Source organism: Mauremys reevesii, linkage group 4 (assembly GCF_016161935.1).
Source record: "Mauremys reevesii isolate NIE-2019 linkage group 4, ASM1616193v1, whole genome shotgun sequence".
Lineage (NCBI taxonomy): Eukaryota > Metazoa > Chordata > Testudines > Geoemydidae > Mauremys > Mauremys reevesii.
The window spans coordinates 118,325,063-118,349,717 of NC_052626.1; the positions used below are offsets into that span (position 1 = coordinate 118,325,063).

The window sequence follows — 24,655 nt, forward strand, 5'->3', positions numbered from 1 at the left end:
TTTTTTTCATATTCTCTCTTTTTTTTGGTAATAAAAGAGACTTTATAAGGAGGAGGGGAAGATGAGCTGAACGGGTTTCATGCTGCTGGTTAACAGCAATGGTGGCACTGACTGGCTGATAATAAGCAGGGCAGTAATGTGGAGGGGCAATATTTGCCATTCAACTAATTGGGAGGCGGCATGTCTAATGGTTAGTACAGAGGGGACATGAAGCCAGGACTCCTGGGCTCTATCCCTGACTTTGCCACTGACTCACTGTGTGACTGTGGGCGAGTCACTAAATCTCGCCGTGCCTCAGTTTCCACTTGTAAAATGAGGCTAATAATACTTCTCTACCTTGCTGGGGGGTAGGTTGTGAGGCTTAATCAACAAGAACCAGCTTTGGATCCCCATAGGAGCATGGCGTTGTCGCCCAATGCCACAAGAAGCCCCACTGATTTCAGTGGTATTTTTTGTGGAGCAAGTTGCTTACTTAACACGAGTAAGAGGAGACAAATCCGGCCTCTGAGTAAAGCACTTTGAGATCCTTCGATGAAAGGTGCTAGAGACATGCAAAGTACTATTTTCGTTATTGACCAAATGGCCTCTCTGCCCATGTTCCCACTGGGTTAGCAGCCAGGGCTAACCCGCTTCCCTTCCCTTCCCCAGAAGTGGTTTCTTCTGTATGGCTGGATTTCCAGGAGTTGCGTGTTCCTTTTTAACTCTAGAGCTCTTTGCTGTATCTTGTTGGGTAGCTCTTCTTCATGTGCTGATAACCATCGAACTGGTGTGTAAAATACAGGAAAACGAAAATACATAATGACTAAACTGTAGACTTTTTTGCTAGCAGCAACAGCAGCAGCTGGGCTAGACACTGCTGCTGCCTCATTTCTATTGTGTTTGGGTTGAAGAGATGTTAAACTCATGGCGTTGCCGTAATTTTATAACAGAAACAGAGAAAACAAACCAAAAAAAATGATAAAGGGAGATAAATAACTCAACTATTAACTACTAAGCCAGCGTGATTTCATCATCTCGGATATTTACGAGGTAGGAGCGTTTTCTTTTGAAGAACCATATTTTTGGAGACCTGGCCCCTCGTTTTGTGGAGGCGGCCTCTCTTCTGAATAATAAAGGATAGCAAATAACTTGGGTTTCAGCATTCTCTCTGGTCACTTGCAGTAGGGCACTGAGGATGCGGGATGGGAGGGGAGGGAAGGGCGTGATTCATGCACAGCCCCACCAAGGGACACAAGGTGGGAGAATGGGATGGAAGGGGTGTTCCCACCGTGGGGAGATCCAGGGCTTAATGGATCCTCTCTCTGCCCTCACCCTCTTGAGGCATTTTCATCTTCTCTGTGGTTTCAGCTTCCCTAACAGCCTGCCAAGACATGGCCTGGATGTGGCCAAGGGGTAGGGTGGGCTGGGCTGTAAGGAGACCCAAAATGCTGTGCAAAATGCACTTTCTGCCCCCAGCAGGTGTGGGCTAAGGAAACTGGCTGGTCAACCTCCTCCTCGCCCTGGCTAAAATGGCCATCTACCCGACCAGGGAGAGGAGGTTGGCCAATGGAGACTCCTGTGACTGTGGGGCTTGGTTCTGATCCTCTGTCCGTTCACGTATCCGGGCAGAGTTCCTCTGGGCGGCGTCCACTGGCTCCCTTGACGCCTTCGAGGAGCAGTGGGCGCTGTCCAGGGTTCTCTGCTCGGTGTCCCCGTCAGGCTCCCTTCTTATGACCCTTTGACCACACTCCTGTCCCTGTTCTTTTATTAGTTGTCCCCCGAAATTAGTGGGTTTCTGAGGTCCTGTAGATCCTCCCCTTAGGCTGTGGGGGGCGGGGGATCCTTTAGCATTGGGCAGGCTTCCGCCCGCCCGGTTCCCAGAAACCCAATAGATACAGGGCTACAAAGCCTAGCCAGATGTTGATGCTCTCCAAAGGCTAGGGACTGTCTAGCTGGAGTGGGTGACCCCAGCCTCCTGACCCATGTTTATAACATGGATCGCTCCGATTTTCACTGGAAACCCGGGAGATCCAGCCCCCAGTGCTGACCTGGCTGGCTCCTCTTTTCTCTTACCGTTCTGCCTGGCCTCCTGAACAGCAGTGTTCTGCCAGTCACCCTGCCGCTGGGAGCATGGCCTCTTCTCCCTGCCTGCCGCCTGCATGCCCGCTCTCCCTCGGGCCTCTGCTCCCTGCCTGCCACATACCCGCTTGCCAATGGGCCTCTAGGCCCCTTAACCCTGGCCAAAGGTGATTCTGTCAGACCTCCCAACCCCTTCGGAGCCATGGCGAGAAGTATTTGGGGCCATGGAGCCAGAGGGAAAGCATTGGAGGACCCTGTGAAGAGGAGCAGGAGGCTTTTGAAGCACAGGAGAGGAGATTGGGGTGTCAGAACTGAGCGACTGGGGGAGGGGATGGATCATATGGGTCTGCCAAGGGCCCAGTGTGCTCTTGGCACTATAGCCAGCAGCACTGGCTTGGCAAAGAAATGAGAGTGAGGAGCCGAGTGCGGCACAAGAGGCTCCAAGAAATCCCAGCAGCAGAAGGGCAGAGACAAACCCACAGCAGGACTCTGAGCAGGGTGGAATACGGGGTAGTGAAGGGGCTGGGAGAGCACAGACAGGAGACGCCAAAGAAGAAACACAGGTCCCCCCCACCCCCCACCCCTGGGTCCGTCACTGTACTGAGTCCTTTGTTTAGACTGAAAGAGGACATGGGGCTGACTGGGATGGATAAAGGCAAGTGCGCCCCTGCCCCCGCCCTCCTTTTGGCAACTGCCCCAGGTTTTCACTTTAATAATTTGGGGCATCTACCCCTAACACTCTGCAAAGCCACTCCCTGACCCGCTCAGCAAAGGGTTTGCCTGCTACAAAGCTAAACACCTGGCGCTACAGGCCCACAATGCACTGCGCTGCCCGCTGCCTGCCCCCAACTGTGTGACAGAAAGGGCTCCTCTGGTCCACCCAGCAATTATCAATTGTGTTCACACTTAGGCGCCTGCTCGACAACCTTCTGTCTGAGAGGAGCAGATGGAAATGGCAGCATGCTGCTAACTGCTTTCCTAGGGCGCTTCAAACAGGCTCTTGCGTCAGCACTAACCAGTTCCATGGCAATCTACACCACCAGAGATCTGACTGGCTTCCCACACCTCCAATGGGCTGGAAATCTGGGAGCTGCCCAGAAAGGGAACAAATATTCAGATACCTCGCAGAGTTGACATTTTCTGTGTCCCCCAGATCAGAATGTGAAGGAGAAAAGTGCTACTACTGTAGGACTGGTGAAAAAGACCTGGCGAGGATGTCATGGTACTAAAGGTGTATTATGGTTAATAGGAAAAATATGTGAGGCCCAAGGCAAACCTAGTTTTGTGATATTCCCTGAAGAGCAAGGAGTGACTCACAGAGGCACCTGACCAGCATGGAAGTGAATGAAAGCGGTTAAGGACAGCAGCTGCACAGACAGCGATGAAACAGGGCTTTCTCCAGACCTGCGGAAGTCACAAAAGCCCAGCTAAAAGCAATGGCTGCTGGAATGGAAGATGATTGAAGCGCATTCAGGCAAGGCAGAGCCATGCAAAAACACTGGCAAGTCCCCATTGCTGAAGGAACTGAAGCAAGCCACAGAGTCTTCACCCTCCCCTCCCCCTCTCCCCATGGGCACAGAAAATGTGCAGGAAGGAAACCTGCTAATGCCGAAATTATCCCAAGTGTAATAAAAGCCATTGCTTTACACAGGTCTGCAGCTCTGAGCCACACAGATCCAGGCCCATCATTAGACTGCAGGTGACAGGAACCGTGTTTCTGACAGCAGGGAGCTTTTGATTGATATTCGTCACTAACAGTGCCTCAGAAACAAATAAGTCACGTTCAAGCCAAACACCTACTAATCTCCTGTTAGGCACAGCTACTCAGACTGCCCTGCACATTTCAAACCCTGGCATTCACGTGCCAACAAATGTGCATCAGTCTGTGGAGGTGAATGGCTTATAGGTGATGGGCCCAGGATGAATCACTGGGGGGGGGGGGGCTTGTGGCTTTTATTGATCCTTTGTTATGGATAAAGAGCTTTTTCTGCTTGTTTTTTTCACTAGGAATTCAGGATTAAGCCTGGAAGCCTCCCTGGTGATTAGAAATCTAGTAACATGGCGGCCATCAGAGGAGCACAGGGAGTGAAAGCTGAGCAAACGCCTGAATCAAAGACCGTTGGTGTTGTTCCACTGACCTGAAACGGGCTTTGGCTCAGGCCCCAAGGAGGGACTTTGAGTTAGACTGTTTCAGATTCTTTCGGGTTGGTTTCATTTTTGTTAACTCCAATGTCTAATTAACACTGTGGAGCAAGTGACTTTGTTAAAGCCTGAGCACCTTCTCCCCTTTAATTACGGCATAAAAATGAGGCACTTGGCATAAGTACACATCCTCCAAGATCCCCAACAAGACCAGAGTTGGTGTTCCTGGTATTTTATTTATCCATCATGAAGAAGCAGAAAAGGGCATCAGCCCAATTTCCTGTAACTCCTTTGCAGGTCTGTTAAGCACGATGGTACAGAAGAACTAGAAAGCAGATTGAAAAATGCCACCAGTAAGCCTGTGGTAAACACTCAGCCACATCCAGTTACGGTCCTGGAAGCATGTTTGGAGCTGAGCACAGATTCACTGGCAGCTGTTCAGCATGGGGAGGCACTGGGGAGCTGGTTACTGCTCCCTGATTTTCAGAGTGCATCCGCGCCACTCTTCGCCTGGGACAGGCTGCTGTGACCTACACAAGCTGAGCATAACCACAATGCAGCACACTCTGGCCACTGCCCCTCCGAACCCCGACATGCCCCCTACACTGGGGCTGAGTGGTCGTGCAGGGGTTCTGTTATGTGCTGCCAGAGGAATTCTCAGCTGACGAGATCTGGCTGCTTTTCAGTCCCTTTAATGTATTATATTGGGATTCTTTGTAGCTCCAGCTGAGATTACAAAACCTGCTGTTCTCACAGAGCATGCCGACATTGTTGAGAACTGAATAATCTTTCAGGTAAACATTTCTCTCATCTTGATCCAGCAGCCACCCCTGCCATCAGCACACCAAGAAAAATACCACTTGCAAACTGCAATTGCCTCCAGCAGGAATTAGACTACGCAGTAAAAGCAGGGATTGTCACTAGCATGACAGGAACTACAAACAGTCATTTACAAACTGTTATTTACCAGTTAGAGAAAAAGCCTCAAACAGGCAAACTCAGTCTGTCCAGACCCTCAGCAGCGTAGGTGAGCACCACAATGTCCGCGTTACGCCAGACTTGGAAAACAATGGGCCAGATCCTCAGCTGGTGCCAATCAGCATGTCTGTGCTGAGCATCTGGCACATTTCACCTACGCTAACTTGCTCATGACTTTGGAGCGCTGGATGGGAGGCCAGAGTATTAAGCAATTCAACTGTCTGAAGAGTCATCCTGAGTCTATTTTCGACTGATTTTAACCAGTACAAATTCCTTTGTCCACCTTTTGGCATCAGTTCAGCATAAGAGAAATTCCAGTACCAGACTGATGAGACACATGAAAGACTTAACAGAGCTGCAGTCACTTGACATCATCCAAATATTTGGTGGACGCTCTAGAAATCACCTGCCAAAGGGGCACATCTTAGGCCAAGGAAAAGTGTGATCTGCATTCCAGATGTTGCATTGCTGCAGGTGGGATCAAACTACCGTTGCTACAATCAGGAACAAGGAACGACCACAGGACTATTGTTCAGAGCTAGAGACAATACTTGGTCTGTTTAGCCTAACCTGCCCAGGTCTGTGAAAACAGAAGAAACTCGTGCTCAAAGGTATCAGAAAAGAAGTAGGTCCAGTGTTTATCTACTTTGACCCAAAAGAACAGTGGGTGCTACAAGCAGATGCATTTAAGAATGAACTTATTCTGCTCTTCCAGAAGTGCCACCCCTCTGTTACGCAACCAATTCATTCACCCCAACAGGGGAACATTATCCACAAATGGCAAAGGAGCTACAGGCAATGGTATTTGGCTACAAGCGCTTTCATCAATATATGTATTGATCCCCATGTTAGAGTTAAATCCAGCCATGAATTACTTCGATCAATCCAGAAATAACCATTCACTGCAGGATTCTCCAATGGCAGATGTGACAGCCACGCAGTGTATCCTCCATGGAGAGGCCTGTTGACAAGCTGTTAAAAAAAACAAAAATCCATCACTGACAACACCAGTGAAAGAATGAACATGCAGGACCGCATGGGAAATTCTGAAGTGCCAGGAAGTGATCAGAAAGTGACAGAGGCAACTAAAGGGGAAGAACAAAATAAAACTTTGGAATTAGCAGTAGGTGGTAGACTGCTAGATATTGAAAAAGGAATGTCCCTGCTTCATTGCCAAAAAATAGAAACAGAGAGATGAAGTCTCATTTTTGAAGGGGAGAGGGTAAGGGGAGATATGATTGAGATCTATAAAATTATGACTTGTATAGAGAAAGTAGATAAGGAAGTGTTGTTTACTCCTTCTCATAACACAAGAAATAGGAGTCACCAAATGAAATGAATAGGCAGCCGATTTAAAACAAATAAAAGGAAGTATTTCTTCACACAACATGTAGTCAACCTGTGGAACTCTTTGCCAGAGGATGTTGTGAAGGCCAAGACCATAACAGGGCTCAAAAAAGACTACCGGTAGATAAATTCATGGAGGATAGGTCCATCAATGGTTATAAGCCAGGATGGGCAGGAATGGTGTCCCTAGCCCCTGTTTGCCAGAAGCTGGGAATAAGCGACAGGGGATGGATCACTTGATGATTACCTGTTCTGTTCATTCCCTCTGGGGCACCTGGCACTGACCACTATTGGAAGACAGGATACTGGGCTAGATGGACCCTTGGTCTGACCCAGTAGGGCCATTCTTATGTTCTTATATGTTCTTAAGATGTAGGGGCAAATCCTCAGCTGGTGTAAACTGGCATAGCTTTACTGAAATCAATGACGCTATGCTGATTTGCACCAGCTGGGCATCGGGCCCACCAATGTCAGTGGATTACTGATTTTATGTGTATAAAACCAGCATAAGACCAGGACGGAATTCTCCTAGCTGTGAAGTTCTAAGCAGTTAGGTATCCGTAAAGGGATGTCTCATGTCACGCACCCATTTCCCCCTCACTCAATAACTATGTTGCCTCTCCTTTTTCCCTGGTCAGTTCTTTCCAAAGCAAGAGGCAAAAATAATCCCACCAGCCAATTAGCAAAACTATTAGGCAGAAACTCCAGAGCTCTTAGGTCTGTAGGGAGGAGAGGAGAGCAGTAATCCACTGGGAGGAGAACAAAAATTACAGACAAGTGATTTCCTGTTCTCCAAAGATACCATCTCATTTGATTCTCTTCTTGAATACTAAACCATAACTGTACCAGATACTGCAATGGGAACTAATAATAGAGTAAAACAAGGGATATGTGTGCCTTGAAACGTAATAGATTTTTAACATGGAAGAATAAGATATCTCCTAAAAATGCAACTGCTGGACAATTTCAAGAGATATCCCAATTAAATAAAATCCAGGGGGCACGAGCATCATGGTGCGCCCAACCTTGAAGGCAATTTAAGCACTGATAAATCAAGCCTGGATTGTTGCCGAAAAGCCAAGCCTAAACAGTGATGCTTGGTAAATGAATGCAGAGTAAGCCAGGTGGCTGCACTGAAAACCTGAACAGAGACAGATTTGACAACAGTTGCCAAAACTACTCTTATGTGAATGGAAGGACCCTTGACAGGTCGTAGCAGCAAATCCAAAGAGCCATTTAGCTACAGTTCTCTTGGGAACAGCAGAATCTATTGTACTGGTTTCAAAGCCAGCCTCTCCCTGGGTTAGCCCATCAATCAAAGCAGTGTTCTGGGGTGTGGCGTGGCCATTGTGGCATACTAGCTGCTACTTGGAGCCACAGGTGAGAGTCGGGTGTAAAGTGAAGACCAATGAAAAAGAACCTCTCAAAGAGTGCAACTGTCTTGACTTTCAGAAGTACTACCTCTCCCTTCTACACCCTATATTCCCCTAGAAGGCAGCTATGCAGGGAAATGCCTATCGCCAGCATGCTAAGTCTTCTTTGGCAGACTGGGCAGAGGAGACCTCCTGGTCCAATGGCTGGAAAGGCACTGCACCAGCATATTGTGGAATATGGAAGACTTGACCAGGCGCAAAAGATGTCAACCTACCCACTACAGCTAATGAAGTTCCCAGTCACTGAGACCTTTTGCACCCTGGGTCTTTGACTTCAGCAGCCAAGAGAGTGAGACTTCTCTCTTAAAAAGCCTCACACATAGGTGTTCACGCATCATTAAGAGCCCACAGCCACAAGACAACGCACAAGAAGCTGTGGCGTCAGTGTCAGGTACAACGGCCAGTCATATACATAATATATATTTCAAGTAGATAAAAGGTTATTACAATGAGGAGGAAGAAAAATTGTTCTCCTTAACCTCTGAGGATACGACAAGAAGCAATGGGCTTTAATTGCAGCAAGGGAGGTTTAGGCTGGACGTTAGGAAAAACTTCCTAACTGTCAAGAGTGGTTAAGCACTGGAATAAATTGCCTAGGGAGGTTGTGGAATCTCCATCGTTGGAGATTTTTAAGAGCAGGTTAGACAAACACCTGTCAAGGACAGTCTAGATAATACTGAGTCCTGCCATGAGTGCAGGGGACTAGGTCACCTCTTGAGGTTCCTTCCAGTCCTACAATTCTATATGCATACTGGTGTCAAGGGTAAACTCCAGCGGAGAGGGAGCTCAAAGGCACAAAGCCCAAGCGCATTAATAGGACAGGTACTACAAGACTAATCTCAGTGCCAAAGAGCTGCAATGAGTTCAGAGAAGTGTCTCATTGCTGCATCCACAGGATACTCGGGAGAGGAGATAGGCCCAAGGCCCTGAGGGCACCAGGCAGCCAGTCAGTCTTTGCCTAGGCACTCTGGAAGGAGCAGTAGCACAGGAATCAAAGTTCTGATAGCACCACCACCAATGGTCATGGCCTTGAACACCCAGTTAAAGAAAGAAAGAAAGAAAGAAAGAAAGACTACTTAAGGAACCAGTAAAAGATGCATGGCTAAACTAGCACAATACTGCTGAAGCGGCACCAAAAGCCAGAACGAACACCGCCAGAGCTGGCAAGTCCCCAGGCAGCCCCTTCACCAAAGGCAGTCTGAAAAGAATTGGCCATGGAACACTGAGGAGCTGACCATACTCTGCAGGAGGGGATGGCAGGAGTTGGCCATACCTCAGCACTTCCGAGCTCAGGCAGTTCTGGCTTTGTCTCATGCTGGCAGCATGAGCCCAAGGGTGGCAATCCACTGAGATAGGTTATTTGGCCAGAACAGGTGTTCCACGTGTACTGAGAAGCTCTCCAACTGGGTTCATAGACTCAGAGACTTTTAAGTCCAGAAGGTACCATCACAATCACCTAAGCTAACCGCCTGCATATTGCAGTCCACACATCCTCACCCATCCACTCCTGTAGTAGGCCCATAACCACTGGCTAATGGGCATGCAGAAAGGCGAGCAAAGAAACTGACCTATTCCTTTGGTTTGGTACATGTCAGCAAGTTGACCAGCTTGTCCAATATGCTTTAAGTATACCAAAAATACAAGTGAGTCAATGATACCTCATGGAATGCCAACAAGACCATGGCAGACCATTGACAGTTGTTTGCTTCCTTGTGTGGAACAACAGACTCGATATGAGTGTTGTGCATTATTACACTAACTTCTTGGAACTGGAAATCCTGAACACCACTGAAAGTACCACAAACGGAGGGCCATACTCACTAGACACGGAACCCCTGAAAAGATTATCTTAGACAACGGCCTTTGTTATTTCTCAGAGGAATCTGCAAACTTTGCCAGTGCAAGAGATTGTAAACAGCTCAGTTAATCTGTTTTATCCACAAAGCAACAGTCTGGCTAAGGAACCAGTCCAAAGGACTGGTCAAAGCCAAGGTTGATGGCAAAGGTTCCTCAATCTTTATCAGAATTCACTTACTGACTTTAAAGTGTGATTCTATTCTGAAAAGTGACACTATAGAAATGGCACCGTGACATTCTACATCTGTCGTCTCTCAATGATTCCAGGTCAAATGTCCTTACTATACAAGTAAAAAGAAGCCAGCCATTAAAACTCACCCTAGGTTCTGAAAGCTAAATTTAATTCTTTCCTTCTTCTACATCATCACTAGCTAGAGAGTTTCTGCAGGCCAATTTAGACCTTTGTTGACATCTCTGCAGCCCCCATCTTCAGATTACGTCCTCAGCAAAACTGGTGAAATCCCTTTGCCTTCAATAGGGTTGCACATGTGTAAATGACTGGAACTAAGGCATGGCTACACTGCAATCAGGAGATGTGACTGTAGCATGTGAAGACAGACCTGAGTGAGCTTTGATCTAGCTCCAGTTACAAGAACAGTAAAGCTACAGCAGCACAGGCATCTGCCTGGGCTAGGCCCACCTGCCCTAGGTACACACTCAAGCAGCTGCCCTCCATTCTGCCGCAGATTCACTGCTATGGTTACTTGAGCTAGCTTTGATCTAGCTCCACAAAACCTAGCTTGGGTATGTCTATACGTGCTGCAATCACACCCCTAACTGCGATGCAGACAGACCCTGAGTACACAATTCTGCTGATGGTGTCAGTGCAGAAGGAATCGAATCCAGCTCACTCTCCTGGAGCTGTGTTCGCACTGCAAGGCTAAGCGGTGTGAAAAACAGCCAAAATGTATTTTTCTCAATAAAGCAACCAGATATTATTAAATATTTTCAAGTGCCCAAAATGTGCTGGGACTCTGAAAACACTCATGGAGTAGATCTGCCGAGCAACCCCCTGCGGTTTTTACAGACTCACTTTTCAAAGTGGAATCACACTTCAAATCACCAGTCCATGTGCCAACCCCTTATCTCAGCACGCAGAAATGGCTGAAATAGCAGCACTCCGAACCTGCTGAGAAGATCCCTACTCTACATGAGAGAGCCAGAAGCAGATAAAAAGCCCTGGGCCAGTGTTCCCAAACCTTGCATCTCCTATTGCACATACAATTTGTGAATCGCTATGACAATACGCACTGTGCCAGCCACACCAATGTCACCTACTAGAACAGCACAAACACCTCTACCTCAGAAGCCAGAGGTACCTCTACCAAATATGGCCCAAGATTGAAACCCAAGAAAGTTAGGGATTTGTATATTGCCTCCTATGACCACTGGGCGTAGGGGGATCATTGCCCTGAGACATCGGAGACTTCTCACGTATACGTTGTGAGCCAGAACCTCAGCTAGGGTAAATTGGTGTAGCTGCATTGATGTCAATGGAACTAGACCAATTGATACCTTCTGAGGATCAGGTCTTGTGTATGCTTGGATTGTTTCAGTGTAAAGAGCAGAATGGTCATATGAACCCACTTGCCACAGTCAATAAGACTGATTCACATTTCTCTTCCAGCAGACATTGTACATCTAAGGGTTCTCTGAAGGCAGGGGTGGCTCTAGACATTTTGCCGCCCCAAGCTGAAGCCGCGGGACCAGCGGACCCTCCGCAGGCAAGCCGCCGAGGCACCCTGCCTGCCGCCCTAGTGGCGACTGGCAGAGCGCCCCCCGCAGCTTGCCGCCCCAGGCATGCGCTTGGAGCGCTGGTGCCTGGAGACGCCCCCGTCTGAAGGGAGAGGTAACAAAATGTGCTAATCCCTTTTGCGGTGAACCTGCTAGTTTTGTTTACCCTGAACCTTTCAGAATCATGCCCTTCTAAAGAGAGACTTCCTCTCTCCTAGGCTGCCTTATGTTTGCAGTCAGCAGGAGCAGATGGAAACAGAAGCATGCTCCTAACAACTGTGATTAAAACAAGACACAAAGCAGTGCACGCTGGATATCGGAGAATATGCCGCTTATATACATACAAATCCTATGCTCTATACTGTGACCCAAAGATGCTCACATGCCGAAGCTATTTGCATACAGTGCTAGGGCTGTGAAGTCTCACTTGTATTCCTGCAGCATCAGATTAGCTCATGACCAGACCTGCAAATGCTCTCCTGGAATGCAGGCCCAATCCTGATCCCCGTGCAGATGCAATTGTTGTGCCTGAAACCGACCTCCCAGATTGGATCCCACTCCTTTTGTGGACCCTCTCTTGACTTCCTCCAGCTAATGCCCTCCAAGGGAGTGAAAAATAGGCAGTCTAATGCCACAAGGGAAGCACAGCGCAGGCAGCCAGACGGAGGGAGCCTGGGGAAGTCAGACTCATGGGGGCAGCATGGGGCATCCAGGCAGAAGACCTGGGGAACAGCAGAAGTAATCACCCCAACAAAAAAGCAGGGCAAGAAGGAGGGGAAACTGTGTTATTTCAGCATCCAAATGCCTTTCTATGGGACTGCAACAAAAATGTGATCATCTATGAACTTTGTGCTTGTCATTATGTTGAACACGGGGGCCAATCAGACCTTCAAAGTGATAGAGAGGATAGAACTCAGATCTACTGCTTCAAAAAGCATAGACGCCTGCTCCTTGAGCTAAAGGGGAATCTCCCTTAGCTATCAGCAGTAGAGTGCCTCTGACATACAGAAAACCATTTCTGATTTTATTCAGTAGAAAGCAGTGGTGTGCATACATGCCACTCTCTATACATGCAGGTTGTCTCATTCGTACACAGAGGTGTGAATGCCACGATCTTGTATTACTATAGCGTCTTCAATCCCAAAGCACTTCAGACACTATGAACCGGGGTAGTCAATAGGTGGACCGTGAGCCAAATCCAGACTGCCAGAGGCTTTTGAACAGACCATGAAATCTTTTTATTTAACTATCATTATTGTTATTGAGGTGTGAAAAATGTTTCTCTGGAGTCCGGACCTTGACTATACCTTGACCAAAAAATTCCCCTGCTATAAACCATTCAGATAGCACCTCTGAAAGATGGGATCCAGCCGGGATCCAGCCAGGGTACAGCACACTCTAGAATAGTGACTGCACCCCTTTCAGGAATGGGATTTGTCTTGCATACCCCCAAGTTTCACCTCACACTACTTGCTTACAAAATCAAACAAACATACAAAAATGTCACAGCACGATATTACTGAAAAATTGCTGACTTTCTCATTTTTACCATATAATTATAAAATAAATCAATTGGAATATAAATATTGTTCTTACATTTCAGTGTATAGTCTATAGAACAGTATAAACGAGACATTGTCTATATGAAATTTTAGTTTGCACTGACTTTGCTAGTGCTTTTGATGTAGCCTGTTATAAAACTAGGCAAATATCTAGATAAGCTGATGTACCCCCGGAAGACCTCTGTGTACGCCCAGGGGGTACACGTACCCCTGGTTGAGAACCACTGTGCTAGAACACCAGAGAGCAGGGGAAAATCCTAATTTTATAAAAGTGCCTGGGAGCCTTAATGTCCATACAGAGCAGAGCGGACCACTCTGATTAATGCCTGGTGCTCAGTTTATCTCTCTCAGAAAAAAGGCTAAGTCAACCCAGCTGGAACGTGAACTTATACTGGGCAGCATAAGCTGTGTCATACCTGATACATAGACAACAAACGCAACCCTGGATGAAACCCTAGACAGAGGCCTCCCAGATCTCGACATAATTCTGGAACTTCACAACTCACAAACATTCGGTAACCCTCAGTGCACTTGACTTTAGTTCATTTGCATACTGCAGTCTTATTGGTTACAATTAGAGCTGGTTGAAACGCAGCCTTTTTATTCTGCAGGAAATTCCAACATTTCAAAATTTGGTTTTGCACCACACCAACATGAAAACAAAACAATGTGAAATTTCCTGTGAAATGAAATTTTCAAAAAAATTTAGTTGCAGGTCAAACAAAACATTTCGTTCAGATTTTGACTTTTGAAAAAGTTTATATGTTAATGATATAATACAAAATAAATTTCCAAATAAAGTCATTTCAAAATGAAAAATCAGAATGTTCCATTTCAATAAGGTCAAAACATTCCACTTTGACCTTCACTTTGACGAAACACTTCAATTCTACTTTTATTTCTTAACAACATTTTGTCAAAATCCCTATGCTCCTGCAGAAAGTTTTGAGAAAACTGTCTCATCTGAACATTTTTTGACCAGCTCTAGTTAAAACGTCTTGCAACTCTGACTGTTTTTAAAATAAAAAATTTAAACCTTTGGTCTGAAGTCTTTGGACTGTTCCACAGAAACAGTCTTTGGACTGTTCCAACCAGTAACTTGTGAAACTCACTGCTGCATGATGTTATGGGGGAAAAGAGCTCAGTGAGATCCACAGGTTCTTATGCTTCAGCGAAAGCTGATCACCGTCTGGGATCAGGAAACATTATCACCCCCTACCGCCTTGCTATGATATTGCACAATTAGATTTATCATGCGGGGGAGCATATTGGCTACTGCCAGGGGCAGGATACCAGACTAGACAGACCACAGGTCTATTATACTATAACAAGGAGGAGGGATATTGGCCCAGCTGATCCCTGATCTGCTCTGATGCCTCAAGGAGGTGAAATACCAGATGAGATAGACTCACTGCTCTGATCCGGTCTTTGGAAGACTAAGAGACCTTCCCTCATCCTGGCTGGAGCAGGACAGCAGAAATTCACTTCACCATCACAAATGGGCAGTAGGATTTAGACTTCATGCTCAGTAAGGCTGAGGATTAAGATAATCAGGGCGAGTCAGCCCTTAGCACAAGCAATGTTCCTATGGGTACCTGCATTCTTGACACACATACACAAGATTCCTGGGCTGACTCAGCAGCTGCCGCCAGTCCAGTGTCCCCCTCTGGCAGAGGGCGAGGAAGGTAACTCGTGTCTCAATCCCCTCCCCCGACCTGGCAGCCTCTTGCTGACTCCGGATGTTACTATAAGAAACGGCAAAGGAAATCATTTGAAATTGTTCCCTTAAGAAGCCTAATAAAACCACATGAAGCTGATCAAGAGAAAGAGAGCAGAGAAATGACTTGAAACAGGAGGAAGAGGGAAATGAATTAACTACTCCAGTCAAGCAACATTCCTGATCTCAGTAAACAAAACACCTCTAAGAGGTACAGGAATCCCCACCACCAATTTCTTCGGAGTCTGGACAATCAGCAATAAAAGGCCCTTCCCAGGCAACAGTTTAGCCTCAGTGTACCCAGCTTAATAAACCCATGTGTGTGCTAAGCCTCAGGCAGGCATGCCCCAGTGCACACAGCTAGCTAGGGCAGGCAGCAGCAGTGGGCTTAGAGGGGAGATCACTGCGGAGTGCTATGGGGATAACATGCAATACACCCCTAACTCACAGTGGGGGCAGGGGGGAAGAGGCGGAAGAACTCTGGAGCTCAGATCAGTACAGTCCTTTGAAATACAAGGGCCAGGGAAGCACTAAGGGCTGTAACTGTCAGGAGTCATTGTCTTCCCCTCCACCCGCCGTCATTTCCATAGCACAATTAGAATCCATTTGTCCAACAGCAGCTTGAGTCAGCCTTTCTCACCGCCTGTGTCTGCCCTGGCCTGGCCTAGCCTTCCAGCCTCTCTACTCATGACCACGGGTACGCAGCTGCCAGCTGGGATGGCACATCCTCAGGTGCCACAAGGGCTTTTCAAATGAGGTGGGAGCAAGTGAGCGAAGACACCACTGAAAGAGAGACAGAGGGAGCACGGCTCAGAAAGAGATACCCCACGGCTCAGACAGAACAACAGAGAGGGAGGACGTAGTTTTCAGGTGCAGGTGGGCTAGCTCTGGGACCGAGACCATGCAGTTTGGGCCTCCCCTAGTCACACAGACCAATTCAGCCCCCGGAGCAAAAATGACGCAGAGAGGGACAGAGCAGTTCTGAGAGACACGAGTCATACTGTTCCTGTTATCAGTACTGGGCAGATTAATCCCCACCCAAGGCACCTGAACCTGCTACAGAGACACCTGCTACAGCAGCACACAGGCCCTGTCAGCTCAGCCTAGAAAAGTCCAAAAAATCACAGGCTTAAAGCCCCAAAGCAAATTAAAATGTTACTGTGCAGACACCCGCAGAATCCACCTGAACAAGCCACACCTTGGCCTCACAGTCATGCAGCAGGAAGGGCCCAACTGGCTACAGGATGTGCTACAGACCTTTAAAATCCTCTGGCTACCTTCAACCCACAGATAAAGCTACTGCTAGATCTTTATGGGTGGGGAGTGTGGAGTACAGCAACTGGCACACAGGCTGCACTGGAAGGGACATAAGCACTGCTAAAATCACCCTCCACTTTTACACCGGCAGCATCTTCCCACCTTCTTCCAGACACTGCATGAAGCCCCAAAAAAAGAAAAGTATGTTGGCTACTGGGATTAGAAAACATCGTCAACACAAGCAGCTAGATTGCTCTAGCTCCCTTCACACTAGCAGACCCCCTGTCTACAGGACAATGTGTAAAACAGAGCTGTGCTCTCACCAAGTATTGAAGCAGTGATCCCAAAGCAAAAATGGAAGCCAGGACACTTTCCACTAGAAACCCAGGGACGGCCAATTTTGTACCCCACGGTGACAGGAGAGACTGAAACTGTCAGGCACTTTTTATTCTGCTGCATGAGATCCAAAAGAAGAGGAGACTTTTCCAAGTGATCAGAAATAGCAAGACTCTTTGCTGCAAAGCAAAGAAGAAAAATGACATAACTTTGAGTGAAAGGAAAAGGACAGTGGAAATGTCTTAATGCTACCTGGCCCCCGGCCAGCAAATTCACAATAGATCATAGTGGCCACATGGTATAAAACCCAGTTACTCCTCTAAAACCCTGACCAAGGCACAGAGATTTGACAAAGTGTATTAACTTTGGCAACACTGGTATACTTTGCCATGCCAATAAAGTTACTGAGATTGAAGCTGGGCTGAGAGTGAACACAGCCCAGGGAAGTGTGGAGGGGAGGAGATGGAGAGAGAGCTGTGGAGGGGAGCTCAAAGAGAGGTATGGAAAGGAGGGAAGGAGAATGGACCTAGCTCCAAGTGAGGGAGGAGTAGCACTGCAGAGGGAGTCACAGATGATAGCGGCAGGGGGAGGGATGGAATAGAGCAAGAAAGAGTGCAGAGAAGACAGTACAGTTCAGAGACGGACAGAGAGAGGAAACAGGATTCCCCAAAATGTTAAAAATAACACAGATGCTTGAGAACCCAGTTCCCTTTCCCCAGGCCATATGATTCTGTTTACATACTCTTTCCAAATAAACCATCCTGGCAGCAGCCTCCCGGAGCAGCCTCCCTGAGAATCAGCCTGGGAGCCTCTTTCTCTCACTACCAAATTTTCTCAGTTTTCTACTTTTTATTGCTTAGATTTGGTACAAATCTAGCCCGCGGGGGAATGGGAGAATGAGCCTGCCACCCCCAGGAGGAAAGCAGAGAGAGTCCTGCTGCTGCCACCCCAATGCCCCAGACGCACACAGTCCTGGTGGCCCAGTTCATACCAGCTTTTGCTTCTGTGCCCATTTAAGGGAATGGAAAGTCCAGGCAGCCTGCAAAGCAGCGCACGGGGCTCCTTTTCCCACCATACAAAGAGCGGAGGCAAAAACCCTTTCCAGGCCAGAGAGGGAGCGCTGCGCACAAACAAGGCTTTCCTATCAGCTTCTTTTCAAAGCTGACAGCTGGAAGGAGCAGCTTGGGAGACGTTTCTCTCTGAGTCTAATTCCAGTAGCAGAATAGGAATCTCTAGGATGTGAGAAGTTTTTCTGTTCATACCTCGAACCCTGTAGCCCTCCAGGGTGTGGAGTCCATGGGAATTAAAAAACCCCACCAAACCAAACAGCATGGCTTTTTCCTGTCTTGCATCTGAGTCCCGTGGCAATGGGCTGGATGGCTAGGAGCAGGGATCACTCATAGATACCTAACCAAACAGCCACAGATTGTCACATTAAAGTCCTTTCAATTCCAGGCTTCCACCACAGGCTGGCTGTTCTGAGAAGGCCAGCTCTTATCAATGCCCATCTCATACAGGGCCCATCCTCCCACAGAGCTGGTCCAATGGGATTATCCAACACAACAGCATTGTGGTTTCAACCCTGCCAACCCCCACGTCCTGTGGCTATGCAGGATACCTCAGGGGTGCAGTGATTTCCCAGCACTCCTGCAGATAGATGATGCTCCCCTTTGCTGTCTGTGGTCCCAGCAAGGAAACAGCGACCCTTTTGATTCATGGTTTTCCTGTCACATGCAAGAAGATGATGACTCCCTGGTCTGGTAGTTACCCATGACCCTAGTTGGGAGACTGTGGCTACCCATGGCCAGAGATGGTCCATGCAAACTCTCACCCCTTGCAGCGCAGAAGCGGATCTACCAGCCCACCAGTGTCCACCAGATTTTCTGAGCAGCAACCATGTTCTTGTAGTGCCCATTCTCATGTTTCTTCTGGGGAGCATTCCAGGGCAGAGAAACTGCCTTCAGCATCCTCTAGCAGAGAGGAGTCGTTCCTCAGGGTGCCCTGCATGGCTTCTGAGCCATTCTCCTCCTGCTCATCCTGCTCCTCCTGCTCCCGCAGGCTCTGGAGACGTTCCTCCCTGGCCTCCATCAGCTCCTGGGCCCCATCACCCACAAGGGTGACAGTGTCAGCCACACAGGGTGGTGCTTTAACTGGATTATGGTCATAGGAAAAGAGCCGTAGCCCTTTCAGGTGGGCCAGGTCTGGGAAGTCGATGATCTTGTTGCGGTCCAGGTCAAGGATATGGAGCTGCGACATGCGGAGCAGGGGCTGTGGGAACTCCTCAAAGCGATTCCCATACAGCCAGAGTCCCCGGAGGCCAGTCATACGCGGCAGGCTGCCTGGCAGTGCTCGGAGTCGATTGTCACCCATCTGCAAGGACTGCAGTGCAGGCATCTGGAGCAAGGCCCGAGGAAAATGGTACAGGTAGTTGTTCTCAATCCACAAGCAGCGCAGAGTCTGGAGCTGGGCAAATTCTGCAGGGAGGCCAAAGAGGCGGTTGCTGCCCAGGTAGAGGCGGGTGAGACGGGGCAGGCGGCATAGTGCCTCAGGCACCTCCTCCAGCTTGTTGAAGTCCAGTGCCAGGATGCGCAACTCTCGCAGTCCCTCGATCTCCTCAGGCAGCTCCCGCAACCCCGTGCCACTGATGTAGAGCTTCTGCAGGCTGCCCAGGGCACACACTGGGCCTGGCAGCCGCTTCAGGTGCCGCCCGGTCAGCTCCAGTGTCTGATCCCCACCACTCAGCTGCTCCTCCGCACCCGATGGCAGCCGTTCCTCCCTGCCTGAGGACCCTGCGCTGCCCATTCTCATGGCCAAGGGCTGCTGGGAGAACGAGAGCCACCGCCTCCAGCGGGGCAGCCCACAGGGAACATGACAACCAGCTAACCTGGTGCCCCCTGGATTGGCTTCCTGGGACTAAGACCAGTGTTCCCGCCCCCGGGTCCCCCCTGTCAGGGTTGGGACCGACCAGACTCCCAGAGCTGGGACTGGTGCCCCCTTGCACCCCTCCGGCCAGAGCTGAGACTGGTGCCCTCTGGATCGCCCTCCTGGGACTAGGACACGTGCCCCCTTGGGTGCCCCGTGCAGGGGCTGGTGCCCGCTTGCCTCCTCCTGCCAGGGCCGGGACCAGGGACCCCCAACAGCCTCCCGACTATGGGGCCGGTGCCCCCAGATCAGCCTCCCGGGACCAGGACCAGAGCCCCGGGATCCCCCTGCCAGGGCCGGACCGGTGCCCCCTGGATCGCCCTCCCGGGGCTAGCAGCCTGCCGCTACCCGGGATCGGCCTCCCCCCCGCGTGGTGCCGGCCCTGGCGCTGCGCGGCCCCCGGTGCCTCCCGGCCTCTCGCTCCGGGGCTCCCGGCTCGGTCTGAGCTCGGCTCCCACACACCCGGCGCCTAGCGACTCGTCTCCATGGCAACCCCCACGCGGGACAGCCCGCCTATGGCGGAGCCGCTCGGGCCGGCGGGGGCGGGCTGTCCTCAGGCCCCGCCCCTATGACACGCCCACTCCCGAGGCCGGCTGCTGCGGTCCTTGCTGTACCCGGCGCGGACTCGCTCACACCTGACATGGGCCTCGCCCCCCTCCCCCCCGTGTACAGCCTCGGCTACACTCGGGGCCCGCCCCCCAGAACCTGTGTCCCCACAGGGCACAGACACGCCAGGGCTACAGCCCCAGGCTTACCCACTGCACCCCTTCCACTGGTACACCCATTGCACAACCCCAGCCCAGCTCCACTGAGAGACTCCCTACCCTCCAACAGCCACCACACAACCCCCACACCACAGCTACACCCATTGCACAACCCCAGCCCAGCTCCACTGAGAGACTCCCTACCCTCCAACAGCCACCACACAACCCCCACACCACAGCTACACCCATTGCACAACCCCAGCCCAGCTCCACTGAGAGACTCCCTACCCTCCAACAGCCACCACACAACCCCCACACCACAGCTACACCCATTGCACAACCCCAGCCCAGCTCCACTGAGAGACTCCCTACCCTCCAACAGCCACCACACAACCCCCACACCACAGCTACACCCATTGCACAACCCCAGCCCAGCTCCACTGAGAGACTCCCTACCCTCCAACAGCCACCGCACAACCCTCACACCACAGCTACACCCATTGTACAACTCCAGCCCAGCTCCACTGAGAGACTCCCTACCCTCCAACAGCCACCGCACAACCCCCACACCACAGCTACACCCATTGTACAACTCCAGCCCAGCTCCACTGAGAGACTCCCTACCCTCCAACAGCCACCGCACAACCCCCACACCACAGCTACACCCATTGCACAACCCCAGCCCAGCTCCACTGAGAGACTCCCTACCCTCCAACAGCCACCGCACAACCCCCACACCACAGCTACACCCATTGCACAACCCCAGCCCAGCTCCACTGAGAGACTCCCTCCCTCCCTCCAACAGCCACCGCACAACCCCCACACCACAACCCCAGCCCAGCTCCACTGAGAGACTCCCTACCCTCCAACAGCCACCACACAACCCCCACACCACAGCTACACCCATTGTACAACCCCAGCCCAGCTCCACTGAGAGACTCCCTACCCTGCAACAGCCACCACACAACCCCCATACCACAGCTACACCCAATCACACAACCCCTTGCCACACTACATCAGCCACACAACCCTTTCCCACACTACACAGACTCCCTGTCTTCCTACAGCCGCCACACAACCCCAGCCCAGCTCCACTGAGAGACTCCCTACCCTCCAACAGCCACCACACCCCAGCTACACCCATCACACAACCCCTTCCCCTGCTACACCCACTGCGTAACCCCAGCACAGCTCTATTGCGAGATTCCCTACCCTCCAACAACCACCGCACAACCTCCATACCCCAGCTACAGCCACCACACAACCCCCTCTCCAGCTCCACTGAGGAACTCCCCTCCCCTCCTGCAGCCCCCACACAACCCCCTTCCCAGCTACACTGAGGGACTCCCCACCTATAGCCACCACACAACTCCCCTCCTAGCTACTCTGATAAACTCCCCCCACTACACCCACCGCAGGTCTCCCTGCATACCACCACCGCCAAACCTACTTCTGCTATATCCTATGTGCACACCTTTCTACTACTCCCTCACAGACACACACACCCCTGCGCAACAGAGAGTCTTCTGGTTAGTCAAAGCAGGAAGAAGATATCCCTGGCTACTCTTGTTGTGTATCCAGGAGTAGTGATGAGCACCCCAAGACTTGTCCCTGTCTTGAATGCTTGGCAAGTGCCTCTGCAAATGCCACTGCCTCAGAAAGTTTTCCTTTTCCTACTAACATTACCTGGGGTACTCTCTTCCCTGGGTTTAACTGAAGCCAGCTTCCTTTTGTCCAGGTTCCTTCAGACACATCAGTGCCATCCCCTGCACTAGAGATGTAGAGCTGAGGGTCATCAGCCTATTAATGACATTCGATCTCATGGGATTTCAGTCTCCTAGAATTCTCTGACCAGTCCTTTCTCCTTCATATGGCAACCCCCTGGGCACACCTCAAACCACACTAACAATCCCTGCTCACGCAGCCGGGTGTACAAAACAGGACCCATCAATCCTTACCCTCCACACCCTCAACCAACACATACACACAGCACCACACCAGTTCTGTCTTCTCCTTCCACCTAATCCACCCCCCACACTCACATCCAACCCACACCCTCCAGCATACACCCAACCAGCTTTCCTGTGCATGCACAAAATCATTCTTCCTTACAAACTCAACAAAGACCTCCCACAAGACCCCAACCATCTCTCATACACTCAACCAGCCTTGAGTTGGTTGGAACTCAGGCAGCTCACATGGTTTGGATTAGGCTGGCGTTTAGAAAGGCAGGCTCTCCCAAGCCAAGCAGCTTTGATGGCTTGGATTGGGCTGGTACCCTGGAAGTTCCTTAGATCAGGAGAGTTATTCCTTTATCAATTAATCCTATGGCACTTTAGCCTCAGGGGTGGAACTGTCTTCATAGCTGTATCTTGTATAGCTGTATCTTGTGAGCACATGGCTGGCAGTGACAATCTAATAAATAATAAACCCTGTTTGTCCCCCTCCCTGTAGGAATGTCTTGATACCAAAGAAGGATCAGGCCTGTGTCCCAGTCCCAACTCTTGGCTGGGGGTGGGGTATTTCTGTTTGTTACCCAGAGGCCTGGTAGGTTTGTTGTGAGCTCCTGTGAGAGGCTAGAATGGGAATTGTGCTGACGAGTTTATTGATCTCCCAACAGAGTGAAGCCAATTAGCTCAGAGGTTACCAGAGGTCACAGCAGCTGCCTTTACCACCCCCCTTCTCATTTCATCTCATTCATTTTCAACCAAATCACACTGAAAACAAAATTCTCTCATATGTGGTTTATCCTGTATCTTTTCAGTATCCCCTTCCTCCCACATAATGCAGCCCACAAGAGATCCACATGCCTACATACATGAGCTCCTGTGTCCTACAACAAAATCAAGAGGCACATACACAAACATGCTGACCTCATGTACATGCAGATCTGTACACCAAATGAACTCACCTCCATGTACCTGGGCATATGCACACAAGCATACATACATATATGGTATTTGTCCACAAATATGCCCACATAAAGAACAAACATACAAATTAAAATTACATGCAAACACAAAACGCACTGAATTTGCAGTCTATGCCATGCACAAATACTGAAATCACCTACATGCCTATACATATCTGCATTCACACACTCACCTGTGTCCCTAAGTACCCAGAGCAAACATGCACACATATACAGTATTTGTGCACAAATATGCACATGTAAAGAACACATACACATTCAAATTACATGCAAACAAACACACACTGACTTTACACCCATGCACAAGCTATGCCATACACAAATATTTAATTCACCTACCTGCCCAAACATACATGCATACACACACAGAAAACTCATGCACATTTGCACACAAACATGTGCCTAAATTCATACAGCAAACATATACAAACATGCATGCATTTCTATTCTATTCTGTGTAGATTCATATACCATGCCACCACTGTGGTATCCGAAGGCTTACACACACCAAACATCCATGCACACACAAACATGCATGCATGTGCATGTTAAGGGACAGACCATGTTAAGGGATAGCCCTTCCCTCAGCTCATTCCTTGCCACCCTCAATTCTGTTCCACCCCAAGTACCTACTCTTCTTACACTAATGTTCCCAAACATTGTCCACTAGTTGCTTCACTCATATTCAGTGAGTTTTAAATTATCAAGTCCTGGCTCCTCTCCTGTATCCAGGTTCTGCTCATGGAAACTGTTGCATCTCCTCATCTTTTGACATTCCTAAGTCTCCTCTCCTCCAGAAATAACTAAAAAAAGCCATAATTTCTCTGCCTCAGCACAATCTAGTTACTTTGGTTCAGTCTGAGAGCTTATCTTCTCTCCTCCCCTTTTTTCTACCCTTCTCCCTGTGGCTGGCAGTGAGCTCTCACCCTTCTCCAGGAGAAGACAGACACCTTCTCCAGATCCATTCACACAACTCTCAACACACCCTGCCTCATTCCCAGGTTAGAGAAATAGCTTAACAACCCCAGGCTCTGAAGTACCAGGTGGAGACCCTGCTGTCACAGAAAAGGATCATGGGCAGAACCAAGACCGCTGATCTAGTACCACAGATCCCAACCCCTACCCCCATTTTTGCCTAGGGTGACCAGACTGCAAGTGTGAAAAATCGGGATGGGGGTGGGGGGTAATAGGAGCCTATATAAGAAAAAGACCCAAAAATCGGGACTGTCCCTATAAAATCGGGACAAGTGGTCACCCTACTTTTGCCCCATCTCATCCCACCAAGACAAAGGATGCATTGAGCTATAGTTATCTATCAGCAGTTGTGTATCTTTTATTGCCTCTTATACATCCCTCCAGGTGTTTTGTACCCAGCCACTCTCCTGTCTTACTTCCCTCTTCAAATCAGCCATGTCATCCAAAAGACCTTCCCTGGGAAAAATTATACTCAGACAGCCCTCCAGTGGCAGCTGTCCCAATGACAATCTCCCACAGATTGCATGTGGGATACTGTACTTTACTTAGGCAAAATTCCCACCAATGTCAACAGGAGTTTGCCAGACTAAAGACGGAGCCTGTACTAAGGACCCAAATCAGTGGGGGTTTTGTCCAAGTAAGGAGAGAGTGTCATGTGTGTCCGGTTTGTTCCTGTGCTGCAACTACAGATGGGGCAACCC

General features: G+C 49.5%; 1 protein-coding gene across 3 annotated transcripts; it reads right to left on the reverse strand.

Annotated features, from left to right (window-relative positions):
* Nucleotides 1-67: 67 nt before the first annotated feature.
* LRRC10B (leucine rich repeat containing 10B) lies at nt 68-19,783 on the reverse strand. 3 transcript variants are annotated; one of them, XM_039534814.1, is made up of 3 exons: nt 17,413-19,783; nt 14,707-16,600; nt 68-763 (listed from the first exon to the last, which is right to left on the reverse strand). In XM_039534814.1, the coding sequence occupies exon 1, from the start codon at nt 19,227-19,229 to the stop codon at nt 18,339-18,341; it is 891 nt and encodes a 296-aa protein (XP_039390748.1). In that variant the 5' UTR covers nt 19,230-19,783; the 3' UTR covers nt 68-763; nt 14,707-16,600; nt 17,413-18,338. The 3 variants fall into 3 exon arrangements, with proteins under 3 accessions (XP_039390748.1, XP_039390747.1, XP_039390749.1); XM_039534813.1 differs by lacking the exon at nt 68-763 and having other exon boundaries at nt 13,883-16,600; XM_039534815.1 differs by lacking the exon at nt 68-763 and having other exon boundaries at nt 13,902-14,856.
* Between the last annotated feature and the right edge of the window lie 4,872 nt (nt 19,784-24,655).